The sequence below is a fragment of the Amphibalanus amphitrite genome, unplaced genomic scaffold (genome assembly GCF_019059575.1).
Source record: "Amphibalanus amphitrite isolate SeventyFive unplaced genomic scaffold, NRLGWU_Aamphi_draft 000071F_arrow, whole genome shotgun sequence".
Taxonomy (NCBI): Eukaryota; Metazoa; Arthropoda; class Thecostraca; order Balanomorpha; family Balanidae; genus Amphibalanus; species Amphibalanus amphitrite.
The window spans coordinates 1,057,623-1,084,321 of NW_024881567.1; the positions used below are offsets into that span (position 1 = coordinate 1,057,623).

Below are 26,699 nucleotides of genomic sequence, written 5' to 3' on the forward strand. Positions count from 1 at the left end.
CAATCTTTTATCCGACAAACCCCAGGACTTCACTTGAAGAAATATATAGCTGACACTCTTGGCATGTCTTGTTTTATTATTTGAAAAACTGTTAAGCTTCGTTTTTAGACGTAGGTGCTACTAGCATGTAGTCATTCCTCTATTGCAGTCATTTCCTCTAACATGAATCAGCCAACTCTAATTCATTGACAGCGAGAGTTTTATCAGCACCCAGGGCTTCGACAAATTTTGAATGACTCCGACTACTAATAAAACTGTTCACTCCGACCGACTACGGTTCCGGCTTCGACATCTTTTGCATTGAGGATTCCTAAAACGGTTGTGCAAAAGATGAAAAGGAAGATTGGTGCACAATGTGATACTTATTTTAATTGTCGCCCGTGGAAAGGGCCGCGACTCTGCCAGAGCTGTCCGATGCTGTGCGGCGGATGTCCTCCTCCAGGGCGAGTGGCAGTGATGAGATTACTATCCAAATGATACGGATGACACTCCCTGTGATCGGCCCACAGCTGCTCCATGTGATCAACGCTTCTCTTGCATCAGGAGAGGTACCTGAGGAATGGAAGCTAGCATGCATTGCTCCGATTCACAAATGCGGTAAGATCGATGACCCTAACAACTATAGACCTGTCGCGGTGCTACCTACTGTCACTAAGATCACCGAGAGTATCGTCTGTGCACAACTTGTCGGTTACTTACTGACTCACGACACGGGCCGGATCTAAAGTAAAAACCGCGAAATAAAGTAGCGTACAAAGATGGCAACTAAAGTAAAGCGCCGGCTTAAAGCAAAAGAATGCCAATTAAGTAGATCACTTAGTAGGCTAGAACAGCTTAGTGCACAAAACGAAGATGAAGGAAGCCTCAGTGAAGCATTAGCAGTCGTTGATCAGTCGAAGTCAATGGAAAGTCTGCAAGATGAGCTATTTGGTCTCATCCCAGAAGACGAAATCGAAAAAGAACTTGAAGCATGGACCGAACTGGAGGAGAGAAAGATACAGTTGATAAGTCAGACGAAGAGACTGATGAAGAAAGAGAGCGGAAGCCAAATCACTTCCGCTGAGACGGTGAAGGTTACACATCTGGAGCCCATTAAGATACCGAAGTTTAGTGGGCAGGCGGCTCAATACGGACAGTTCAGAGCGGCTTTCCAGGTGTGCGTAGATGAAAACAGACAGATTTCAATGATGGAAAAAAATGACTCGACTGAGAGGGTACCTTGAGGGAGAAGCCCTTCAGGCTAAAGAAGGTCTCACCTTTTCGGAGAGTGACTACCAAGCTGCCCTGAAAATCCTAGACAAGAGATTTGGAGGTCATGATCGGCAAGTGAAAGAGCGTCTACGTGCGCTTCGCAGTCAGAACCCCATTGAGCCGGAAGACGGCAACGCCATGCGAAGATTTGCAGACGTTTTGACGGCCACAAGTCCTCAGCTTGAAGAACATGGGAGATGAACACGAGGTCTTTTCTGAGACGCTTTTTGAAGATGTGTTCAGAAAATTGCTAGAACGCGACAGGCAAGGCTTCATCAGCGAATCGGTCAGAAATGGAGAAAAATGAACCTGATCAGCCTTGAACCATGGCTCCAAGCGAGATCTGAAATAGCAAAACTGAGCTCCGATTTTTGTGGTCCGATCGGCCTCAGAGAACCTAACCGCACGCTCGGCGCTCGACACGCTGGCGGACCAAGTGAAAGTGAAAGTCGCGCCGGTAAGACGTTAAAAGACTGAGATGAAGAAACGTAAATGTGAGCTCTGTTCACAGGAAGCTCACAGTTTGGAGAAATGTCATCGGTTCAAGAACATGACTCCCGATGAACGCTGGGAGGCAGTAAAGAAGCAGAGACGGTGCTTTGGTTGTCTGGACAAGAACCACCACACGGCGGAGTGTAATCGAGCCACTAGGTGCCAGTGTAACCGATTCCATCACCGTATGGTTAATGGTGGTCACGAATGCTAGTTCGGTCGGTCGGCGGTACAAACAGGTGGACCTCTGGTAGCGAACTGTATTCGAAACGGTCATTCAGTACCGGCTTCAACATTGCTGCCAAATAAAAAGTCGACAGACAGCCCAAACCATTGGTCGAAAACAGCCAATCACGAACAGTTTGACAGCGCGACACGCCCGATAAGTTTCCATGCGCCCCACGGGACGACCGCGGCGGCCCGCTCAGGTCAGACAGGGGGAGGGGTAATCACGGCACATGGGGTTACGCGGCCCGCTGAACTGAGGCGGGGAGGGGGAATCGCGACATACTCCCCACTCGAAATCTAGATAAATTTCGAAAAACTAAACGTCTAGCGCATCAGACATCACAAAGAAACTAAACGTGACAGAGCACACAGATCAGAGCAGCACTTCGCGGCGACGGATCTCACACTAGTGCGGCTCAGGCTGCCGCCTCCAGCAAGAAAAGCCGGCTGATCGGGCGGCGCGTCATCCGCCCACGCAAGTGAATGACGGCGGCTCTCGCGCGGCCGTCCGGCCCGGCCAGCAGTCTCTCCACCCGAGCTGCCGGCCACCGGCCGCGCGGTCCCTCGCCGTGCACGAGGACGACGTCACCGACGTGAGAGGCGTGCGATTCGGCCGACCGCGAGGTGACGTGCTCCAGCCGCGCAGGGTGCTGAGATACTCGGCGCACCAACGCCGGGTCAGCTGGTTACACACCCGTTTCTGGTGCCGCCAGACCCTGCTGATAGAGGACTCTTTCAGCGTCGGGCACAGAACACCGTCTATGGTGGTTACCCCGAACAGTAGGTGGGCAGGGGTCAGTAGGTCTTCCCCATCACCCAAGGTGAGTGGGCGCAGATTGATAAAAAAATGCGAGCTCATAGAGTGTTGCAGACAGTCCATCGAAAGTCAGGTGGCACAAATGCAGAGTGACTCGCAGGGCCTTCTTGGTTACGCCCACCATTCTCTCCCAGAACCCGCCCCACCAGGGAGCGGCCTCCCGGATGAAGCGCCACGTAACGCACCTTGGCAGTATGTATGTATGTATGTATGTATGTATTGACGATCAAGAGCAATCCACAATCGGCGTGGCGATTACACTCGGCGTGGCGATTACACCGGCAGATGACCTAACAGTGCACGGAAGGTTCTGGCGTTGTCGCTGTAGACGACGATTGGCATTCCTCGAAGCGCGAAGAATCTCCTCAGCGCCAGAACGAGATCGGCACTCGCCTGGGAACGAACCAGCTCAAGGTGCACGGCACGAGAGGTGGCACAGGTAACGAGCAACGCCCATACATTGGTGGCGCTGTTGTCGACAAACAGCGGGCCGAAGTAATCCACGCCGACCTTGGCGAATGGGCGTGCTGGCTGGGTCCGGAAGCTCGGCAGAGTCCTCTGGCGATCTGTAGGGTAAATCACGGTATCGCCTACATCGGCGGCATGAATCGACAGCGCGGCAAACAGGCGGGGAGGGGGAATCGCGACACACCGCCTGCTCTGCGCAACAATCAATGACCGAGCAAGTGGACAAGCAGTGCAAGACCAGCCGAGAGGGCAACCTCTGGTTCAGCTGTCAATCAGTTCAGATTAGCTCTCAGAACGATTCCAGTCATCATCAGCCATAAAGGCCGGGAACTGCGTGCGACTGCGTTCCTTGACGGAGGCTCCGATACAAGCTACCTCAGATAAAGCGCGGCGGAGGCTTTGGGAATTTCGTCAGAAGTTGAGTCTCTTCAAATATCGACTCTTGGCGAAATGATCCAGTCTCTAAAAACACAGCATGCTGACATCACGATAAAAGATACAGAAGATGGTGCGCTGAACAAACTCCACGTATGCACTCTGCCTTTAGTTTGCCGCGATCTAGAAGTGACCCGATGGCCGACAGAAAAGGAGCAATGGAATCACCTACGTGACGTTCCATTTCAAGAGAGTGGCGCCGAAGTCGATCTGCTGATCGGAAGCGACCAACCGGAACTGCACGAAGTTCTCAAGAGGCGGAGCGGGGGTACAGGGCGCCCCGTGGCGGACAGAACTCCGTTGGGATGGACCTGTGTCGGCCCCGTGGGCGGACGAGATCAGATGCCCGGTCAGACACGGACAGGCGGTCATGCCGTCACTGCTTCTGACGAACCTGGGCCCAATCTTACCAAACGCCGTGAATGCGCATTCACGGCATTTGGTAACATTCAGAACTATTCAACATTCATTTATTCTTTCTTTCAGGCAGCATCCATAATCACTCACGCAATAAAAATCATTGGACAAGATTAGCTAGATGTAAATATAAAGGATATGTTTGATATCGGCAGTGCCGTAAACTCCGGCCAGTGCTGCCAAATCCTATTCATGGCATTGGTAAGATTGGGCCCTGGGCTGGACAACATTCTTAAACAGTTTTGGGAGAATGACAGCTTGGAGGCAATGCCTCACTCCAATCTGCTGACAACGGAAGAAAAACGTGCAGTGAAGTGCGCCGAGGAAACAGTGCAGCTGAAGGATGGGAGGTATAAAGTTGGAGTGCCCTGGAAAGGTCAGACGCCCGCTCTCAAACAGATAAGCAGCAACAAAAAGGCCGCGCTGTCTAGGCTGCAGAGCTTAGAAGCTAGCATGCTGAAGAAACCAGACTTGAGAGAGCATCATGATCCATCCAGCTGACCAGAGCGACCTCTAGTCGCGTCATCACCAGAATCGGACAAAGAAAAGAGGAAAGTAAAGATGTCTTTCCCGGCTCAGCAGCTTCAAGCCGTCGTGGACGAAAACAAGTTCTCGTCGCTGAAGCGTCTGCTCAGAATCACAGCCTGGGTCACTCGGTTCACGGGGAATTGTCGGCTGGCTTGTCAGCAAAGGAAGAGTGGGCCACTGACAGCAGAAGAACTGCAAGAAACAGAGAGGTACTGGGTAAGAGTGACTCAACAGCAAGCCTTCCAGAAGGAGCTGACTGACCTGCAGAACCACCGAGTCGTGGATCGGTCAAGCAGTCTCATCAGTCTCATGCCGCAGCTCACAGAGGGCGGCGTACTCAGAGTGACTGGCCGTCTGCTCAACGCGGATATAGCAGATGATGCTAAATATCCGGTCATCCTGCCTCAGAAGAGTCACTTCACTCAACTGGTGATCAGAGACACACACGAACGTCTAAAACACACAGGTGTTAACCACGTGCTCGCAGAAACAAGGCAAAGATACTGGATAGTGAACGGCCGGCAAGCTGTGAAGTCATGCGACTTCCGCTGCAACTTCTGTCGGAAAAGACGGGTTTCACCAGGAGAGCAGGTCATGGCCCCGCTGCCGGAGTGTCGCCTGGGTAATGAAGCGCGTGCATTCGCCTGCTGTGTGGTCGACTTTGCTGGTCCCTATCTCACAACAGTGGCCCCCAGAACGACAGCAAAACGCTACCTGTGCCTGTTCACTTGCATGGCAACTCGTGCCGCTCATCTGGAGATGGTAGCTGATTTGACCGCTGACGCGTTCCTACTGGCTTTTTCTCGCATGGTAGCCAGAAGAGGCAACCCGAAGGTGCTCATAAGTGACAATGGCAAGAACTTCGTAGGGGCCAGGCAGGAATTGCGCAGATTAGACGAAGCGAATCCTGAAATCGCATGCAAGCTTGGTCACGAAGGGGTAGAGTGTAAGCTAAATCCACCATCAGCTCTTCACCATGGAGGAGTGTTCGAGTCGATCATCAAGTCGGCCAAGAAGGCACTGAAAGTCGTCCTGGAGAAGGCATCAGTGACAGATGATGAACTTTCTACCACATTCACTGAAGTAGAAGGAATGCTGAACTACAGGCCTCTGACGTACTGCGGGGCGGATCCGAAGGACGAGCCGTGCCTGACCTTCAATCACTTTTTGATAGGCCAGATATGTAGTACTCTGGCTCCTGATATGACCGCACCGTCAGTCGGTGGCGCTATCTTCAAGAGTTCATCGCCAGGATATGGAAACGATTCCAGAGGGAACTGCTGCCCACTCTGTCACAGCGCCACAAGTGGTGAAAATAGATGTTGAAGTCGGAGACGTCATGCTGCTCCTCGAGCCCAACACACCCAGCGGAAAGTGGCTTCTTGTCATCGTAGAGGCCGTGCATCCTGGACAAGACGGACACGTCAGGGTAGTAGGCGTCGGAAGAGAAGGTCAAGTCTTGAGTAAACCTATCACAAAGCTGTGTCCATTGGACTGTCAAAGTGGAGGACCCTAGATCCTCCAAAGAGGAAGAAATGGACGGGCGCGGCATAATGGAGGTGGGCTGAGAGAGAGAGAGAGAGAGAGAGAGAGAGAGAGAGAGAGAGAGAGAGAGAGAGAGAGAGAGAGAGAGAGAAAGAGAGAGAGAGAGAGAGAGAGATGATTTATTTGAGCATCAATATTCACACTTGTCGAAACATTACGATTGGCGTAGAAGCGCTATGGCGCTTAAAACGAGACGCCGCTCGAAACACGTAGAAAGCAGACAATAACACTTCTAATCGAACACTACTAATCACTACTGATCTGAATCAAAATGTCAATATTAACATAGCGAAGTCGACCCTGCCTTGGCCGAAGCGCCTGTCCCCGCCCCTACTCGTGCCATTGCTATGTATTCCGAAATGGAAGTGCTGCTCCTAGTTCTAGCAGGCAAATCTCCGCGTTTTGAGTATATAGCTCTGGACGGCCATGACGGTGTCATGGCGGGTAACCTTCATAACTCGCGAAGGCCCATTTAGCAGTGTTTCTATTTTCTTTTTCCGAGGAATGTTTTGAAAGTTCTCACTGAGAATTTCAGTTAACCTTTCGAACAATTCTTCTCGTTCTGTGCGAAAGAGTGGACAGATAAGGAGGAAATGCTCGTTGTTTTCTGCAGCAGCACCACATCTGCACTTGGCTGAATCACTTTTCCCCAATTTGAATCTGTGGTCATTAAGATCTGATGAATTAAGCCTGAGTCGGGTGTGAAGCCGGTTTCCAATTTTGGAACCTGTGCTTAGGTAGGAGCTAGGTGACATGTTTATACCGGCATATGCATACAGCCTCTTTTTGAAGAATTTTTGGCTGTGCTCGGCTCGTAAGTCGTTGGGTAGTTCGTTCCAGATTCTTGTTGTTGTTGGGATGATAGATCTCGCGTAGGAAGCTGAGCGGACTGCTGGGATGGTGCGTTGAGTGGACTGTGTGCATCGCAGATTTCTCTCTATCTCTAGGTTTCTCGTTTTGGGTATGATGTCTTTTATAAAGTCCGGAACACGATCATCTAATGCTATCTTGTGATAGAGTTGCACTTTGTGGGCCCGACGTCTGTCTACTAGTGAGGTCCAGCCCAGCTCTTTCCGGAGGCCCGCTGTAGACGTCCTTTGAGGTGTGTCAGTGATGAGGCGTGCCGCCCTGTTCTGTGCTTTCTCTAGTCGGGACTTGTCAAATGCTGTCAGATGGCAATCAAATATTGAGTCGCAGTAGTCGAGATGGGGCTGGACATACATTTGATAGATTTGAAGTAAGATTTGTCGTGGAAGTAGAGATGCTATTGGGAAGAGAGGACTCATCGTGCGGTAAAATTTTGATAGGATGTTGTCGACGTGAGACTTGAATCTCAGATCAGTTGAGATTGTTACTCCAAGATGTTTGTGGGAATCGCGAATGGGAATCGGTGAACCGCCAAATTCCAGGCTTGGAATGTGTGTTTTTTTGTTACTAAGCGTTTGTTGGACTGTTTTTGTAGCATTAAATGTTATTATCCAGTCGTCTCCATAGCGTTTGATGCGATTTAAGTCGGTTTGCAGTGATTTTTCAACTTCATGAAAATTATTAACATTGTGACTGGCATGTAAGGAGCTGTCATCCGCAAAAAATAGCATTTCATTGTTGGTAACGCTACTGAGCCCATTTAGATACATTATGGCCAGCAGTGGGCCTAGGATGGATCCCTGTGGCACTCCTGCGGATAACTCACGCTGGGTGGACGTAGTTTGGCCTAGCTGGACTACTTGTCTCCTGTCACTTAGATAAGAGTTTAGCCAATCAAGTTGTGCACCTCTTATACCAAATTCTTTATCACATTTTGCTAGCAGTCCCTCATGCCAAATCTTTTCGAAATATCTTGATATATCCAGGTAAATGATTGTGTAATCCTCACCCGAGTCTATGGCTCTATATAACCTGTGAGTTAGATAAGCAAGTTGGAGCTCTGTGTTGTGACCAGGGCGATAACCACTTTGTTTTTGTGTTCAGAGCGAATGACTGTGAATGTGCTCATATATCTGAGCGAACATAAGTTTTTCGAATATTTTCGCTAGACACGGCAGTAAGCTTATTGGTCGATATGATGCAGCCTCAGATGGGGAGCCATTCCCTTTAAAAATTGGTTTAACTGTGGCTTTCTTCCACTGAGTTGGGTACCTGCCTTTTTGGACTGATTTGTTTAAAATTCTGGATAGAGGCTCAGCAATGTAAGCCGCTGACATTTTGATTAGTTTCGCCGGTACGCCGTCGGAGCCGGTGGCTTTAGACGAATCCAGCCCATTGATGGTCTTCAAAACATCCCGAGGTGTAATGGGAGAAAACTGGAAGGTGTGTTGAGTGCTGTTATATGATGATTTGTATTCGCGTACGAGTTGTAAGTGTTTATCTGTAATGTTTATTTCTGTCTGGGAGCAAAAGTACGAATTGAGGGCCTCGGCCTTGCGGTGGTCTTAACTTACAAGATCATTTTCGATAATCAGAGGAGCCATAATGGAGTTTTGCTTGAACCCTGTGACGCTTTTCAGGATTTTGTGGTATTTGTGAGGGGTTTTCTTAGTAGTGACAAGTAGATGTACTTTGTGTTGAATGGTTTCATTTTTGAGTTTTCTATTAAGGCTGGTTACAAGGTTGCGCTGAGATCGCCAGATCGACCAATCTCTTTCTGAGTTGTGACGTTGAGCAAGCTTGAATAACCGGTCTCGTTTACGCATTTCGCGCCTCAGCTCTGCTGTTAGCCACGGTTTGTGATTGCGGATCTTTACGGTTTTCTTTGGTATGTGAGCTACTGCAGTATGCAAGATGGCTTCTGTTAACATTTCAATTGCATCATCGGTGTCGGCATTTGTTATGGCGCTCCAGTCTATGTTTCTCAGTGTATTAATGAAACCGTCAACGTTGGTATTTGAGTAGTCCCAGCGGGTTGTTGTTACATGTCGGTCTGCGTCGATTTTCTGAAGAGACAAAGAAATAAGTAGAGGGAAATGGTCGATGTTTGAGAAAGCCGGTAAAACTCCTGAAGATTTAATAAGTTCGGTTCGGTCTACAAAAATCAAATCTCTAAGTTGTGGGTGTCCCCTTGTATGCGGGTTGCTGTGTTAATAACTTGAGTTAAGTTTGACGCTTCAGTGATATTTTTCAGTTTGTTTTCGAAAGTGGTGATGGGGGAGTGGTTGGGTGCATTACTAGGCAGCCAGCAGTTTCCAGCATTAAAATCGCCAACGAGGACCAGAAGATCGGGACTATGCTGTTTAGCTTCAAGGACACAGTCAGACAAGTAATCTAGGAATTGAGATTGTCGGTCGCTAGTGGTGTTCGGTGGAAGATAAACTGAGCAGAGCAGCAGCGTCGTTTTATGGAATTTGATTTTCACCCATAGGCCTATCTTTGATCTTTTATCTATCTTTTTACGGCCGAACCCCCAGCGAAACCCTATATAGGGTTTCAAAGAGCTCACACTCAAGATGTGATATTTGCGAAAAGGTAGTGTGTCTCTGACATATACTGCAACTCCTCCGCCCAACCTTGTCTTGTTTTTTAGTAATGGTGCATGAAGACCTTTCAGAGAGTAAAGACTGGAATGTATAGTGGTGTCAAGTTTTGTTTCAGATAGTGCTAGTATGCTAATATCGTTAATGTCAACGTAGTTTTGAAGCTCCTGTAGCCTTTCGTTGGCAGTGATGGAGTTGATATTAATTGCGGAGATGTTAACACCATCGCTTCGGAGCGTACCAGTTACTGGTGGCATTGTGGGCACGGGGAAGGCGCTTCGGCTGGCGGCGGGTGGTGAGAGAACAGTTTACATAAAACAATGTGCAATGTGGGCTATGGCTAAAACTTTTGGCAGATGACACTGATTTTGAGAGATGAGCAAGTACAGGGACCCGCAGTTGCTTCTGTACACACTAGTATTTCAGCGTATTCTTTGCCTGTGGCACCGTTGGAGGCGAATTGGGAAACGATTGTGTGCTTATTAAAACCACCATCTGAAGGGCTTTAAACTGATGTGCTGCTCTCCTAATTCAGTGAACTTTTTATGGCTATATCAGCAAAACATTGTTTTCAGCGCTTTTTCCTGCCCCATTCCTTCTGAAACCTGGAACCGCTTATTCCATTCACTCCTGCCATCTGACGATGGTCGTGCTGATTACAAGTTCCGGCGCTAGTTACTGCTCCAGTTTTGCACCCGGCACAAACTCAGGCGGCACCGGGCCGTGGCTCGACCATGGGGAGGGTCGGACCGAGCCGACTGCCTGGGGCGCGGTTAGATCGGACGCCCTGCTGGGGAAGGGGACGGGAGTGAGGGAGAGTGGAGGAGGTGGTCACGTGGTCCGTCTAAGCTCGCAGACGACCTGTCCTGCGCCCAGCTATGTTCCGTGATCCAAAATGGCACGAGAGCTGTGGAATGCTTGGAGGGGACGCTTCGAAAGCGAACTTCAGCAGCACTAATTTACCTTATTCTGTGGAGATAAATTAATATTATCTTAATGCAGAAAAAATTGTTTGTCCAAGCTGTATAAGCTGTATCTTTTTAAAAGTTGTAAATATAATTATTTTTAGGGACTTAACCCTCGCCCGCACATGGGGGGGGGGAGGGGGGTTGCCACCCCCAGGCAGTCTTTCTGCTCTGCACTCAACATTTTTAGAGCTAGAAAGCTGATTTTTCGTATAGCTGCTCGTCTATCCTTTCTTGATGTCCACTGAAAATTTCAAGTTTCTGTGATTTTTGGTTTCGGAGATATGACCTTGTTTTCAGGTCATGTCATGACCCAAATGGCCAATTCTCAACATCTTGCGTTTGCCATGGGCCTTGTGAGCTTTTGACACCCTGATTTCGGCCTTTTTTGCCAGTCTTACCTCCCACCTATCATGGAACATGTTGTTCGACGATGTACAGGGGTCAAGGTCAGGGTCAAGGTCAACCTAGGTCATCTAAGATAATTGCGTTTTAGGCAAGCTGAATTTACTTTTTGTGAAGTTTTTTGACTGCATTTTTGGTAAAAGCTTCTCAGATCATGATTTCATGTGATATGGACCCAAAAACAATCGGTGCACACATCAGTATACACACAGACACACACAGACATACAAACACATATAATTGACCTTGACCTAACTTGACCTGAAATGACCTCAGCAGCAAAATTCTGGTCGGATAGTGTGACAAAGAGGTTCTAGCTGGCTTGGCACCAGAAAACAGCATCGTCATCGGTATTTGATAAGCAGCGCACCTGATATCCAACGGTGACCCAAAACAGCAACATTTTTTAGTTTGACCTGACCTGGAAGGTCAATGACTGACCTGAGAAGGTAAAACTGGGTATCATTGGATTCGTCTCTTCCCAAAGAATCTTTTTGGTCTTTACTGCTAAGCTCTATCTCCAACAGGAACGAAATGGCGCGGGGGGGGGTGGCAACCCCCCCCCCCCATGTGCGTTCTAGGATGGGAAAATGGCATGTGCGGGCGAGGGTTAAAGGTTTCGTATACACAGTGAATTGTGTTACAATAAGCCGTTTCGCTGTTATGGTTACTAACTGAAGAGTTATCCTTTTTTTCTCACAGGGAATGACAATACAATAACAATACGAATAAAACCAGACGTTTCGCACAAAAAAGTGCCTCCGTCAGTGGCAAAAAATAAGTAATTAGGCATACATGTTTTCTTTCGATAAAATCGATGAAGTAGTTATCTTTATTTTTTTTTTAAGATATATTTTCAGCAGTTTTTAAGCACATCATGGAAGCTTATAAACATTTGTGTATTTTATCGGCAACCCGGCTGGCCAGACCGAGACGGTGCCGCATTTAGTTCTCATCGATGTTAAACCTATACACTCATTTTTCTCCACTGACGAAGGCACGTTGTTGTCCGAAACGTTTGATTTTATTCGCATTGTTTTTATATTGTCATTGTCCGTGAGTAAAAAAAATCATATGGACTGGTCTCAGTTCATATTGAAATTGTTGCACATTCATCAACACAGATAAAATGAATATTAGCCCTCACCACACATATAAGTAGAGGTAAGTAGACCGCGCCCCCTGTTTTTCACCAATAAATCGCGGCAAAGCGAAGGATTGCGACGATTCTTTGGTGCCCTGGAGTTAATCAATTTTACAACCTCCCGGAAAATTAAATAGCCCTTATCATTTTTGCGTCTTGTCTGAGAATTTTAAATCCCTGAACCAAATTACCTTTAACCTGTGATTATTTTTCCCAAGATCATGTCAGGCCAGAATAGCAATTGAAAGTCAGCGCACATCTTCTGTGTGTTTCCATAGTCGTTTCGTGATTAGCAACGTGACAACATGTGAAATATGCTATCTAATGTTTGTCTCATTGATTGTTGTGGGTGCCAAGGTCACGTGAAACTCAGGTTAAGGTAATTTACTTGAAATGATCTCGGTTAACTTCCTTAAATTTACACCTTTTTACTGTGGTTTTTAGGAAGTGTTGGTTTGAAATTTAGCACCCATTTTAGCATTTGAAAACTGGGCATACTTAGGTATCAGTTATAGTGCCTATGCAATATGTTGCAAGGCTGTAAGTGCTCGTTAACATTAGCCGGCAGAACGTCTAATGGGTGATCTGGCGTGACCCGTCCTACCCCAAATGCTTTGATACATGTCTTTGATCAAAGCAAGTGCAAATTCGGAGTCAGAAGCAAGCCAAGTCTCAGCAAACTTCACCTGTAGAAATTCTAGCAGGACCCAATTTTCCGTGCTTTTGGGTTATTAACCTGATCTGGGAGGTCAACCAGTGACCTAGGATCTCAGCATTGACCAGAACATAAAAATAATTGGCTTTTTCTCGTCAGCGATGACCAGGACCCTCAAATCATCGGATTTCTCTCGTCACGAGCAGCTCGCTCTTTTTTATTTTTCAGCGAAGCTCTGGCTCTTTTTATCAAGGGCCGAATGGCTGAGGGTTGTTTCTACGCCCCTCCGCTACAGGTAAGACGCTGAAAAAATGCCTAAATAGGTGAGGGTTAAATATCAATTGGTTTTTAAGTGCCGAAGCCCGAAGCACTTTAATTTACTTCGATAGCAGTTTTTAAGACCAACGAGCTCGAATACTATAAATTCTTGAACAATGTAAGCGCCTTTTATAATGAACAGACAAATAACTTTAACAAATCAAGGTTGAGAGCCCCAAATAGGGGAGACTGAGGTAAGATGAGCCAAGGGGCAAGTTTAGCCACCCCATGTTTATCAGCTCCTATGGCGCTAACTGACTTGAGCTTCCATGTGCCGTTCGCTTACGATGCTGCAGTCTTTCAAGTGAGACGGCAACGTTCTCACGCTCAGCACCCGGTAACATGTGGTATCGCCCCTGATAACTAAGACATGTTTTGCCTTTAAAATGAGATGGTTGTTATCTGCGGTGTATGGTTATTTTCCTTAGCGGGTGTCATAAATCGAAAATGGCCACGGGTGGGGCAAGATGAGCAATTTTCACCTGGGGGAAGATGAGCCGAATAAGCCATTGTCTCCGCTGTCGACAGCCAAACTGAGCTGTGCTTGTTTCTGCTGAATAGAAATGGTAGGAAATAGTTTTTCTTTGTTGATTACACAAGTTGTAAGTGATTTGCAGATTATCTGAAGGATAAAATGATTTCTTCCTTGATAGAAAACTTCACGAGTTATTGGAAGGCTTAAAACAGTCACTTTTTGATGGAGGAAAAAAACTTTGCCATAAGTATGTATGCCATGGAGTAAATAAAAGAGCCCACTCTTCGCCGCGCCCGGGAAAAGAAGAGGTTCGCTTTTTCTATCCATGCTCAACTTTCCCCACGACGTGTCTCAACTTACCCCGCCCATGGGGTAAGATGAGCAACGTGCAAGATGATTTTTGACGTAGCCTTTCAGTACAAAAATAAGCGGTATGAAACATTTCTGGCCACCATTACATGCGCAAATGACCACTCTGTCCGCCCAACCCGTAAACGCAGAAAAATGATCAGTTAGTTAGCCTGTAGCTTACGAAAAACAAAAAGCGGCTCAACTTACCTCATTCTTCCCTACGTTACACAATTGAGGGCATTTTTTAGGCCATCACAGTATTTGTCAACAATTGTTGTTTGGGGGACTGGGGAGGGTGGTCACTGGCTCATAAACTGTCCCCCCCCCAAAAAAAAGAAAACGAAACCGATCATCCGCGAAAAGAACTATTGAGCTCGAACCAAGGTGACGAATCGATTTAAAGGTAGGTATGCAGGATGACTAACGATGCCACTTTTTGACATCTTGTGTCAAATAAATTCCATCATCTGGATAGCACGTCAACATTCTATTTGACATTTTACAACAAACGTATACTATTTGGCGCGGCTAGCCTCATAAATGTTCTGAAACTAAAACCGTTTCTTCGCAATTAACTCGGACCACGTCATCCCAGCTTATGCACGACAAAAATAAAATAATGCTTCAGGATCACTGGCCTGAATTCCAATGCTTAAAGTTTACTCAAAACCGGTGTGGTTAATAAGGAAAGGATTGGTGAGTGGGTTGAAAAAACCTCACCCTCCACCCCCCCCCCTCCTTCTTCTGGAAACATAAGTAATCGAAAGATCTGGCGATGGTTTATCCAACTCCTCTGCCGCCGCGCTGCGAGGCCTCGATTCGTTCGGTATGTGGCTTCCTGAGCGGTCCTCCCTGGAGGCAAGGTGAAAGGTCATGGCCTGTATCAGAAATTTATACGTTGCTGAATATGTTTTATAGTTCTTCCAAGGCCTTGGACACCGTTTTATTATATCGGAGAAGCATTGCACTTACTTGTCAATCAATACATTTAAAGAAAACTTGATCATAAACTTATACTGCGGCAATTGTAGTTCTGCTTACGGTTGTCTCTTTATGATACGGGCCACCACCACCTCCACTGCGCTGGAGCTCAGGCGTTCTACCCCTCCCCGCTACGGACCGGCCCTCGGGCTAGGTGTGTTAGTACTGAGCGCAAACCTGTAGTAGTCACGTGACTTTCATTCACGTAGCGGGAACGGAAGCTATAGGCGATACCAAGGACGGGCTCTGGGGAGGCAACCGGCGCGGAAAAATAGCACGGTTGTAGTTTTGGAAGAATATTTGTTGCGGTAAGAGGAATTATACAAAACATACGTACTAGGAGCAAACATGTGTTATTCCTCCATACTTTGCGCTACATTTCCTTTCTCCAATGGCCAGTACTTAGCAAATAATAGCACAATTCTAAATTGGTAATATATGTGTACAGTAGCAACTGCGGGTCCCTGTACATCCGCATATGTCTCTATGCGTCTCTATCTCTATTTTGTCTCTATGCGTCAAGAAAGCGGAGATGATAGACATTGATAGTTCCGAAAACGTTAAAGCATATAAAAAATGACTACGACGACTGGGCACAGCTATCGTTAACCCTCGCATGTGTAGGGGGGGGGTCGGATGGACCCCCCCCCATGGTTTTTCGCGAATAACTCGCGTAAAAAGCGGCCGATCGCGACGAAACTTTCAGTACCCTCGCATTGATCAATTTTACACCTACCCTGAAAATTTCATGACCCTGACCCAAATGACCTTTGACCTGTGACCTCTTTTCCGAGACCATGTTTGGCCGGAATCGCGATTTCGCGTATGTCGGCTCGCACTAGCCGCGTGTTTGCAAGCTTTTCGTGGTTTCAAACGTTTAAACATGTGATTTGATGTTACTCCCGTGTGTGTCAAGGTCACCCGAAGGTCAGGTCAGGTCATTGACCTTTGGTGACCTCGGGTGACCTCGGTTCACTTTTTCGAGTTTTACATGTTTCTAGGATAGTTTTTGGAGCTGAATTCGAATTTAGCAACCATTTGAACATTTACGAAGTAGTTTTGGTGACTTCGTAACATGTTACGAAGCTGTCAGAGGCGGTTGACACGTACTACGAATACCCGTCACGACGCCTACTGGTTGACCTGACCTGACCTGACCCGACCTGGTCTAAATGCTTCAAGACATCATCTGTGATCAAAACTAACACGATATTCGTGATCAGCACCCCGAAAAACCCCTTAGCAGCCACACTTTACGACTTTCTAACAGGTCCCGATTTTCCCGGTTTTCGGGTCATTGACCTGACCTGGAAGGTCAACCAATGACCTAGGACCTTAAAATTGGGTATCATCGGCTTCCTCTCGTCACGGGCAACACGCTGGTTTTTTCCGCGAAGCTCTAGCTCGATCAGGGGCCAAACGGCAAGGGGGGGGGTCCAACCGACCCCCCCCCTACACATTAGAAGCTGGCAAACGCCGCACACATGCGAGGGTTAACTCGTGCATCGTTGTCAGGTGGGAAATCATATCACACTGAGCACAAGACAATATATGATGGGCAATATGCAATATACACAAGGTCATGTAAGGTGATTCGGTTATGTTAAACACTGGACGCATGTACGGCCGGCGCTGTGCGAACCGGCACCGGAAACCCAGCCCCAGCCGGGAGGACGGGGGGGGGGGGGTGCCGGCCCGTCTGGGAGGTGGGGTGTCACTACTCACAGCGTAGGCCCGGCTCGCCTAACGGTCACCGCCCGGGAATCGTTCCCTGTCGACACGCCCACTGTCGGAGACTGCGGGGTGAGCAGCTGATTGATGAGGTGTTGCCTGAGTCCGAGTATTTGCGCAGCTGCGCAAACCGTCCATTATAATGCCTTCGATGGTCGGCTGGTTAGCTCAGCGGCGGGGGCCGTCCCCTCAGTCGCCCCGACCGGCGGGGGACCTCCCGCGGCGGCGCTCGGTCACCCACGCGTTGATGGCGTCAGAGGCCTGCCAGGCGGGCCCCGACCCGCGGCGCGCCGAGCGGGCTGGCTCGGTCTCCCGTGGTCGGAGTTCCCGGAAAGCTTCGGCTCCCACGATATCTTCAAGGTCAGCTGGCTCTTTGATTGAGACTGCAATGTCTCCCTCTGTCTTCTTCACGCGCACACAGCCGTTGGTCGTGTAGGCGGCCCACAGTGACTTTCGTTTCCGGAGCTGCTTTGCCAAGAAGAATAGCTGCTGGTTCTTAGCTGTAAGGCACTCTGACACAAAGATGCGGCTAATTACTGACCGGGTCAGCACCGGATGGCCACCCACCTTTTCAGCCGTCAGCTCCTTTCGCTTATCGAATAGTTTTTGTCGAGCGTTTGTTGTGGCGAATTTGGCGAGGATCGGCCGTACCTTGCCTGGCTGTGGACGTCCAAGGCGGTGGGACCGGTCCAGGCTGTCGGCCGCTGAAACCATCGTATAATGCCAGGACACGAGGAAAATGAAATCTGGTAAAAAATTTGAGGTCAGCGAGTAAAATGGGAGCTTTCGAAAGAGTCAAGAGGAAAAGGACTGCGATTCGTTGTGAACGAAAAACATTGACTTATTTGCCTGCCTGCCTGAATATATCTTTTTGTACATAAACTGTCATCTTCAATTTTAACGACTTATTATGCACGCTCAAACACTTAATATATATTTTTTGCTTTTTCGTCATTTTTCGATAAAGAATGAGCAAAGGCTATTTCATCATCACTACAACTAACAATGTACACTACTAACAATTGTTAGGCCACAGGCAGCGTATCCATCAGTCGTGTATTGGTGCTCAATACAGGCATTGCACCAGCAGCAGCAGCACCAGCGGCAGCACCCGCGCGTGGCGGCTCCCCGGTCCAGAATGACCGCCCGCCCGGGGCCGTGGCGCGACCTCGCGCCGCCGCGCCGGTCGCAGTGGCGCGCTCAGCGAGAGGCTGCTCAGAGGCGCACCCAGCGGGAGGTGGCGCCACACTAGCCCAGAACATGTACGGAAATAACCCAACACACCTCCCCCCATAAAGCTTTGGCATACAAGCTGCGAATAAAACATGCACAGTCTGAAAATACACTCTTGCGTACTGTTCGCTCTCCACTTAACTAACTTAACATTTATACGTATTGCATATAATTACTGGACTGAACCGCGACAGCCGACAGTAAATGACAATTTAATCGAAGGTCCCGGCATCGACGAATCGAGTAGCATCGGGCCTCGTTAATCGGCCTCGCCACTCGGGATAGCGTCCGCTGACGCCTATAGCGCTGCCGCAGAATGCTGAGCCGCGTTGGGAGCCTCCGTCCGGACCTGCGGTTCGTCCACTGCAGCGAGCCCGTGGCCGAGTGAACAGCCGCATCAGCACGTCAGGGTCGTCTGGCGCGTGACGCGGCTCATGCCTGGCGGTATGCGAAATATCAGCGTATCAAAACACGTACAACATTTAATACATGGACAATAACTTTTTTGTAACACTTGGATCGCATTGCAATAATCTTGAGCTCTAAAATCGATTCTTAGCTAGGGTATCTCACTGGTGGCTTTGACACCCGTCCAGACTGTGTCACATATCCGACCGGTGACTGTAACGGCCGATCTATGCCTGTCTTACTGGACACTCTTAAGAAAATGGGAGGTGGTATACTCTCCTTAGATATGATGTCGGTGTCTGGCGGCGTGTGCACCGTGTCCTCTGGCTTCCTCTCTCGTCGGTCGTATGTAGCTGGTTCTTCTGCAGCATCGTCTCTCTTCCGCACCTTGACAGGTTTCAGGTGATTGTGATGGACGTTGACTTCTTTCCCTCCTGGCATGCTGACTCTGTATGTCACTCCTTCGGCATGATGTTCCTGCCTCTGCAAGACAGTTGCTGGTCCTTTATATCGCAAGGCTAGCTTGCGCTTGCCACCAACGTTACTGGTGTGGTCCAACAGCCATACCCTCTGACCTATCTCGTACTGTATTTCCCTCGTAGATTTCTCGTGCGTCTCCGACATGTAACGAGCGGCCTTGCCGATGTTCTCCTCGACCTTGTCAAAGGCGTGTCTAAGCTGACGCAATTTGTTTTCGACATAAGTGTCGACAATCGACACTTTGCCTTCCACGCCAAACATTTCGTCGACTGGAAGGCGGGCCTCACGTCCGTGCACCAGGAAGAATGGCGTAAACCCGGTAACCGAATGTTTTGACGTGTTGTAGGCGAAGGTGAGAGACGCCAAGTGATCGTCCCAGTCGGACCCGCATGGTTTCAAGAATTTTGACGACATGTCTTTGAGCGTGCGGTTAAATCGTTCTACCATACCGTCGCTCTCCGGTCGTTATGGTGACGTTCTAGTCTTCACGATACCCAACCGCCTACACAAGGACTGGAAGACGGCCGATTCAAATTGTCGACCTTGGTCACTATGGAGCCTTTCAGGAACGCCTTGCCGTAGAACCATGTCCAGTAAACAATCGGACACCGTCTCGGCCGTCTGGTTGGGCATGGCGTAAGTGTAGACATACTTGGTGAAGTAGTCCATCACCACCAGGGCATACCTGTTTCCGCGTACTGACATCGGCATCTCGGTAATGTCAATTGCGACTCTCTCGAATGGTCTTGAATAGGCGTCGGTGCGAAGAGAGGCCTGTAACCGTGGTGTTGGTCTGCTTCGGCGCTGGCAGGCTTCACACGTTTCGCAGTGATGGACCACGTCCTTTCCCATCCCGGGCCAGAAGAACCTGGCCGCTACTTTCTCAAGCGTGCGGTTGGTGCCCAGATGTCCTGCCGTCTTGTCGTCGTGCAGCATGCTCAGAACTGTTTCCCGATACGTGCGGGGCAGGAGAATGACTAGACAGTCTCTTTCTTGGTGTTTCAGTTTCATGACGCCTTGTTCTATCGTCAGCTGGTCGAACAATCGAGCCATTATTCTAAGGTTTCGATTTCGTTTTCGAATTTCCTTCTTCGGAGGGAGTCGTCCTGTCATCAACCACTCCTTCACCTCTCCAAGAATGGGGTCAAGGTCCTGCTCACGTCTGAGCTTTTCCGTGTTCATCGCGTCTGTCACAGCCTCGTGGTCTGCGGTCATGGCTTCTTCGACCTCAGGATGAAAATCGGCGTTCTGTCGTGACATGGCATCGGCGTTGCCATTGTCACTGCCCTTTCGGTACTGAACGTCAAAGTCGTATGTGCTGAGTTCGATTGCCCATCTGCCACGTCGCCCCGTGGCGTCTCCGTCGACATTGATCGAGCGGGGAATGTTCTTGAGCGGTTTGTGGTCCGTCATCACCGTGAACGTTGTGGCAGCCAAATATGGGCGAAAATGTCTAATAGCCCATACAATTGCCCAAAGTTCTTTATCATACGTCGGCCATCGACGTTCACTCTTGTTGAGCACCTTGCTGGCGTAGGCGATCACCCTCTCATCGCCGTTGATGGTCTCCGTCAACACCGCTCCGACTGCAGTATTGGAGGCGTCGGTTGCAACCTTGAACTCGCCCTTGCAGGTTGGCAGGGTGAGGATTGGCGCCGACGTCAGCTTCGTTTTAGTGCTTTCAAAGCTTTCCACCAGCTCTTCAGTCCATTCTACAGTACCCTTTTTCTCAGCAGCTTCTCTGATGGGTCGCACGAGGTCAGAATAGTTGGGCACGAATCGCGAGTAGTATCCTGCGAGCCCTAGAAAACTCTTCAGCTCTTCGGCTTTCTGTGGTCGAGGCCAGTGACGCACCTTCTCTATGTTTGCTGGGTCTGGCTCCACACCGCTCTTCCCCACCTTGTGTCCGAGGAATACTACCTCGTCGCGGGCTAGACAGCACTTCCTTGGCTTTAGTTTCATCCCTGCTGTCCTGATCCTTTGGAAGACCTCCTCCAGGTTCTTGAGATGATCGTCTTGATCCTTTCCGAAGACAATAATGTCGTCTATGTACACCAGGCAGCTTTTTGAGTCCATTCCAGCCAGCACTAGTTCCATCAGTCGTTGGAACGTGGCTCCAGCGTTCTTGAGGCCGAAAGGCATAGACCGGAAGTGGTGCAGGCCCTTTCCCGTGCTGAAAGCGGTTTTCTCTCGGTCTTTTTCAGCGACATCAACCTGCCAGTAGCCTGAGGCCATGTCGAGGGTGGAGAACAGGCTTGCCCCCGCGAGGCTGTCGAGGTTGTCATCCACCCTCGGGAGAGGGACTGGCAGACTTTGGGTGACAGAGTTCACTGCTCGAAGATCGACGCAGAATCTGAAACTGCCGTCTTTTTTCTTGGCCAGAACGATGGGTGAGCACCAAGGGCTGGAACTCTCCTCGATTATTCCCTCTTTCAACATCTTTTCCTTTTGTCTTTCCACCTCTTCTCTTAGTTTCATTGGGATCCGTCGTGGCCTTTGTCGGATCGGAGCCGCGCCTCCAGTTTCGATGTGATGTTGTAGAAGCTTTGTTTTTCCAATGTCGGACTCTCCTGTGCTGAAGATATCCTGGTATCGTGACACAAGTTGTGTTAGCGAGGTCTTGCCACTCTCTGAAAGGGCAGTAGACTCGAGTTTTAGTTCGCTTAAGAGATCATCGAGCGTCCCTGCACTGAGTTCAGCTGAAGCCGCTGAAGAGCTCGGGACGTCGTACATACCCTTGCCATTTTCTTGAATAGAGTACAGTGTACCGATTTCTGTGCCTGGAGGGATCGTTACTGCTTTGCCCCCGATGTTGGCGACCTGAATCGGCACGGTTGCCTCGCTCGTCACTTCTGTAACTAAACGAGGGACCCTCCACTCTTGGCTGCTCTCAACTGAGTGAGGTTCTAGAACACCCTCCCAAGTGGCTTCTTTAGTGATTTTAACGCCTCCATCTGGGATCTCGACCTCGGCCTGAACGAGGGTCTGAGACCTAGCGGGGATGGTGACTGAGGCACAAGTGACCACCCTTGCTCGTAGCGGTCGTAACTCAGAATATGTTGGTAAAGGAATCTCGACGTTCCCCACTCTGAAAACCCCTGCCCTGTCATCTAGCACTGTTTTGTGCTGGCAGCAGAAGTCTCGGCCGAGAACGACCTGGTAGATCAAGCCTGGAATGACCAACATAGGCTGGATGAACTGCGAGGTTTGTATCGAGAACGACACTTCTGCTTGTGTGGTGACCTGTATTTTCTGCCCGTTTGCCTGCGTTATTGTTCCAAAATTTCCTTTGTGGGACGCTCCTTTCTGTACAGCCGCTCGGGCGAATTCTTGTCCAATCATTGACGCATCGGCTCCGGAATCAACGAGGGCCCATACACTGCGTCCTTCGACTTCGATTTTGATCACTGAAGCGCGTTTGGGGCTTGCTTCTTGACCAGGCACTGCTGTAGTGTTCCCAACAGCGCCAGAATTATCGCGTGCGGGGCTCGAGGGAGCGATGCCCCCTGCTGCGACTGGCGTTCTCCAACATTCGTGAAGCGCGTGGCCGTGCCTTCCGCAACCCTGGTAGGGAATACCGGGCGGAATCGCGCTCGGTGCTGCCCTCGGGGCAACGGACCGTGTTGTCCGTTTCTGTCGGTTTGAAAACCGCGGACAATCGCGTTTGAAATGGGTGGTATCGCCACACAGGTAACAAACGCCTCGTTTACTGTCGGTTGGTTTGCAGTGCTCGGTCACCTGGACTTTCATTTCATTCAACTCACTCCGGAGTTCTCCAAGGATGGTCAGAATATCTGGTGCCTGTCCACCCTCAATGGGTTGCGTTTCTTTAGCCGAAATTGCCACCGTCGTGTCATGACCAGCGGACGCCCGCATAACGGCGAGAGTGAGGTCCTTTTCCCAAAGTCTTTGGACGACTTCCTCCGCTTTTTGAAGCGACAGCACAGTGTGGTCATTGTGCAGCTTCTCTTGAAGCTTAAGATCGCTCAGACCACACAGGAAGTGATCTAGCGCTATATGATCCACCTGTTCACTGGATAACCCCGGGTGTGCCAGGCTTGTGAGTTTTCGGACGCGATCAGCGAATGATTCTATATTCTCTTCAGGCAGTTGACGGATAAAACGCAACTTTGCCCGAGCCCGTCGCGTGTCGCAGCTAGATCCAAATTTATTTTGTAGGGCCCCCTTAAGTTCCTTGTAGTCGCTCCTGGCTCCTTTGTCCAAGTTCCCACAAACGTCCAAAGCAGCACCATCCAGCAAGTCGAGCAGGGCAGTTGCTAGTTTTGTCTTCTCCAAGTCACCAAAACGCGTCTCAAAACGGAAAATCCACGTTTCCCAATTTTCCTCCTCGCGTCCGCTAAATTTTGTTGTGCTGTGAATTTTTGAGTACAGTTCGTTCGACATTTTGGGCAGTGTATGAACGACGACTAATAAATATGATCGTATCGTCCAACGATACGGTATGCAATGACCAACGGGTAATTTGAAAATCGTGTCGTGCAACGACAACGCTATATAGCCCTATGATCGTATCGCCCAACGATACGTTATGCAATGACAAAACCAGATAATTTGAAAATCGTGTCTTAAACGACCACGCTATCTGTGCTTTATGAGCTGTAGGCGCTGCCAGTGCCTCAGCGTGATTTAATATTTGCCTAACATAATCGACCTGAAATCAGCAAAATCTGGGTCGAGAACGACTGCACCTTTTCCAAATTTCAGGTCGTAGGCTAAGAGCTCATCTATCGTAAATCGATAGCATAAGAGCTGCTAAAACGGTTATTGTTTAAACAAGCATAACTCAAAAGTAGGGAGCGTAAATGAGCTTACCTTGACCGCGCCAAATGTTAGGCCACAGGCAGCGTATCCATCAGTCGTGTATTGGTGCTCAATACAGGCATTGCACCAGCAGCAGCAGCACCAGCGGCAGCACCCGCGCGTGGCGGCTCCCCGGTCCAGAATGACCGCCCGCCCGGGGCCGTGGCGCGACCTCGCGCCGCCGCGCCGGTCGCAGTGGCGCGCTCAGCGAGAGGCTGCTCAGAGGCGCACCCAGCGGGAGGTGGCGCCACACTAGCCCAGAACATGTACGGAAATAACCCAACACAATGATCATCCCAGCCATCAACCATATATGTTCTCAGCGGAGGCACTGCCCACTGGTGGTGGTGACTTTTTATTAGACCTAGTGTACACTGTACAAACATTGATCAGGTGGACATGTGTTCACAGACCTGATACTGGTAGCACCTGCCTGGACAACATATGAGCCTCAAAGCCGTCTGGCTGGCAAGGTGGCCACCGTTATCCAGACCGGCTCCGAGACCCACTTCAAAGTGACGTCGGATCACCTGGAGACGCTGTTCAAGTCCAGGCGCATGCTGCCGCACAGAATGATGGTACTCACCAATCCGGGAAATCCCAGTAAGTTTCTAAGAGCAGCACCCTAATCCTACCCTGAAACTACTGGGCCGATCGTAAAATTCAAACGGCATCTGATAGCCCCGGAAAAATTGTCGAGCGAAACCTAATGTCATTGACCTCGAGGTCACCGATGACGATGACGATAATGTCATTGAGAAGCTTCTCACATACCAGTGGGGCAAACTGTGGTCAAATCTTCCATTTTTGGAAGCCTTTCATTTTTGGAAGGACCTTCCATAAATGGGTATGCATTTTCCAAACATGGAAGGCTTCCGAAATTGGAAGGCCTAATCTCCGTGTTCCCAACTGTGATTCCCATCCTTTGATTTAAGTTACGGCCTTTTTAAATGTGTAACATTAATAGTTGATTTTGCCATTTATGATCATTGATATAAGGAGAAGCAGCAGTGCTAGTGTTGGTAATACAGGCATGCTATGTCAATGTACATAGTGATATAATAGCATGATGTCCTGGTGCACTGCTCTCTTTTTCTACTTCTAGAGGACACATAGAAATTCAGAAGAGAAAACAGCTGGTCAATAACCAACCAGGAGGAACACTCCTATAGTCCTGACAAAAAAAAGGTTTACATTAAACTTACTACCCCTCATATAAATTGAAGATTCATGCTCCTTCGATAGAAAGTAACACGAAAAACAGCGTACCAACGCCTATTTAATTCGTCACATATTCCGGGAAAACATTGAAAAATGACGAGACTTCCACCCAAATGTTTAGCAAAAGCCTTAAATATTTGAAATCAACCACGCAATATGCTAATAAATGCAGAAAACAGCAACAAATACATGTTTTACTCGCCACTACCCTCCCGGGACCCCCGCACACACTGATGAACTACTCTAGCAAGTTTAAGCCCAATATCTTCAAAAATAGCCAAGTTATTTGCATTATTGTAAAAAACTTACAATTATATATTTTTTCAAGACCATTTTTCAGTACGTTTTTGACATCGTACAGCAACATAAATGGCACTATCGTGTTCCTGAGCTCAAACTGCATCTGATAGCCACTTTTTTTTGTTAAATGTCATTTTCAAAATTTAACCTTTTCTGACCTGAAAGTAACCTGACCTCCGGTAAATTCAGCTGAAAATGACCTCAAATGACGCAGACGACATTGTTTTCGAAATCTACGAGTAAAATGGACCATAAAACATGCGTCACGTGACCAATTTATTATATACAATTTTCGTGACCTAGGATGACCTGGCCTTGAACTGAAAAAAAAATCGAAGTAAAAGTTCGCTACCCTCAGGGTATCTAAGGCATATATCTAGGAGTGCGCAAACCAAAAATGAGCCTGATTGGACTTGTCAGCCGGCGGTCAGATCCTAAATTGTGAACAAGCAAAAATGCAGACAATTTTTACTTTGACCTGACCTGTGACGTCATTAGTGACCTCGAAGTCTATGAAAATAGGTTTCGTTCGACAATTTTCCCAGGGCTATCAGTTGCCGTTTGAATTTTGACGCTCAGCCCAGTAGTTTCGGAGATAGGACGGGGGCTCTGGAGAGCCCCCCCCCCCCCCCCCCGTCACTCGCGTTATGGAAAATACCCCAGACATGCGCGGGTTAATAAGTTCGAGCACAGCTCTTCATCAGAATACAAAGTCAAAAATGTCACGATAAAAATCCAATCTTTGACTGCATAACTCATTGCAAAAATATTTCCCGCCATACATTTTCACCGACGACCGATTGGACACCGACTGGTCTGCGAAACAGCGCCTCGTCTAAAGGCCGTAGTGTAACACGGCCTTTAGACGAATTTTGGCCACAACCCTGTCGCCGAATCACGTCGTCTGGTCTGCGAAATGCCAAGACCGTGGAAGAAAGATCCCGAATCGGTCCGTGACATAGGATGACTTGCATATTCGTGCACATTCGTGTACCAAAATTCGGCAGTGTAACACAGCCTTTAAGGCTGTGTTACACTGCCGAATTTTGGCCACGACCCTGTCGCCGAATCACGTCGTGTAGGAAATCGGCGAACAGTTAGTGCCAAGGTGCTGCCGACTATTCGCCACAGATTCGCCATTCATTCGTGATGCTCGCCGAATCATGGATCAACCTCGAGCCGCGTACGATTAGGGGGGGGGGGGCTTTAGAGGAGGCCCTGATCTGTTGCGAATAGTCGGCGATCCTTGGCAACAAGTCGACGCACGCAGCGACACGTCGGCGGTGACTCGGCGACTGTTTGGCGATCATGTTCGTTTATTATAAATTCGGTGAGCGGCCACGAAATTTTCATTTTTCATGAAATATTCGTGGCGGTTGTGACGAACCGTATAAAAGTCGCGCGGTGGACACCGACTGGTCTGCGAAATGCCAAGACCGTGGAAGAAAGATCCCGAATCGGTCCGGACATAGGGTGACTTGCATCTTCGTGCACATTCGTGTACCAAAATTCGGCAGTGTAACAAGGGCTTAACATACCCACTGGGTGGGCAAATGCCCA

At 48.8% G+C, this 26,699-nt stretch overlaps 2 protein-coding genes across 2 annotated transcripts in view; both read left to right on the plus strand.

Annotated features, from left to right (window-relative positions):
- The window catches only part of LOC122379094 (aspartate aminotransferase-like), a 250,586-nt gene that overhangs the window by 123,597 nt on the left and 100,290 nt on the right, over nt 1–26,699 (plus strand). The window contains exon 4 of the mRNA XM_043361024.1: nt 24,030–24,221. Coding sequence (XP_043216959.1) covers nt 24,030–24,221 — 192 coding nt within the window. The remainder of the gene's footprint in view (nt 1–24,029; nt 24,222–26,699) is intronic.
- LOC122379095 lies at nt 4,192–6,203 on the plus strand. Its single transcript, XM_043361025.1, has 2 exons — nt 4,192–5,649; nt 5,958–6,203. The coding sequence occupies exons 1-2, from the start codon at nt 4,670–4,672 to the stop codon at nt 6,028–6,030; spliced, it is 1,053 nt and encodes a 350-aa protein (XP_043216960.1). The 5' UTR covers nt 4,192–4,669; the 3' UTR covers nt 6,031–6,203.

Coding starts and splice junctions, on each gene's coding strand:
- LOC122379095 (XM_043361025.1), top strand. CDS start 4,670: ATGTCTTTCCCGGCTCAGCAGCTTCAAGCCGTCGTGGACGAAAACAAG. Junction 5,650..5,957: donor TCGATCATCAAGTCGGCCAA/GAAGGCACTGAA, acceptor GTGAAAATAGAT/GTTGAAGTCGGAGACGTCAT.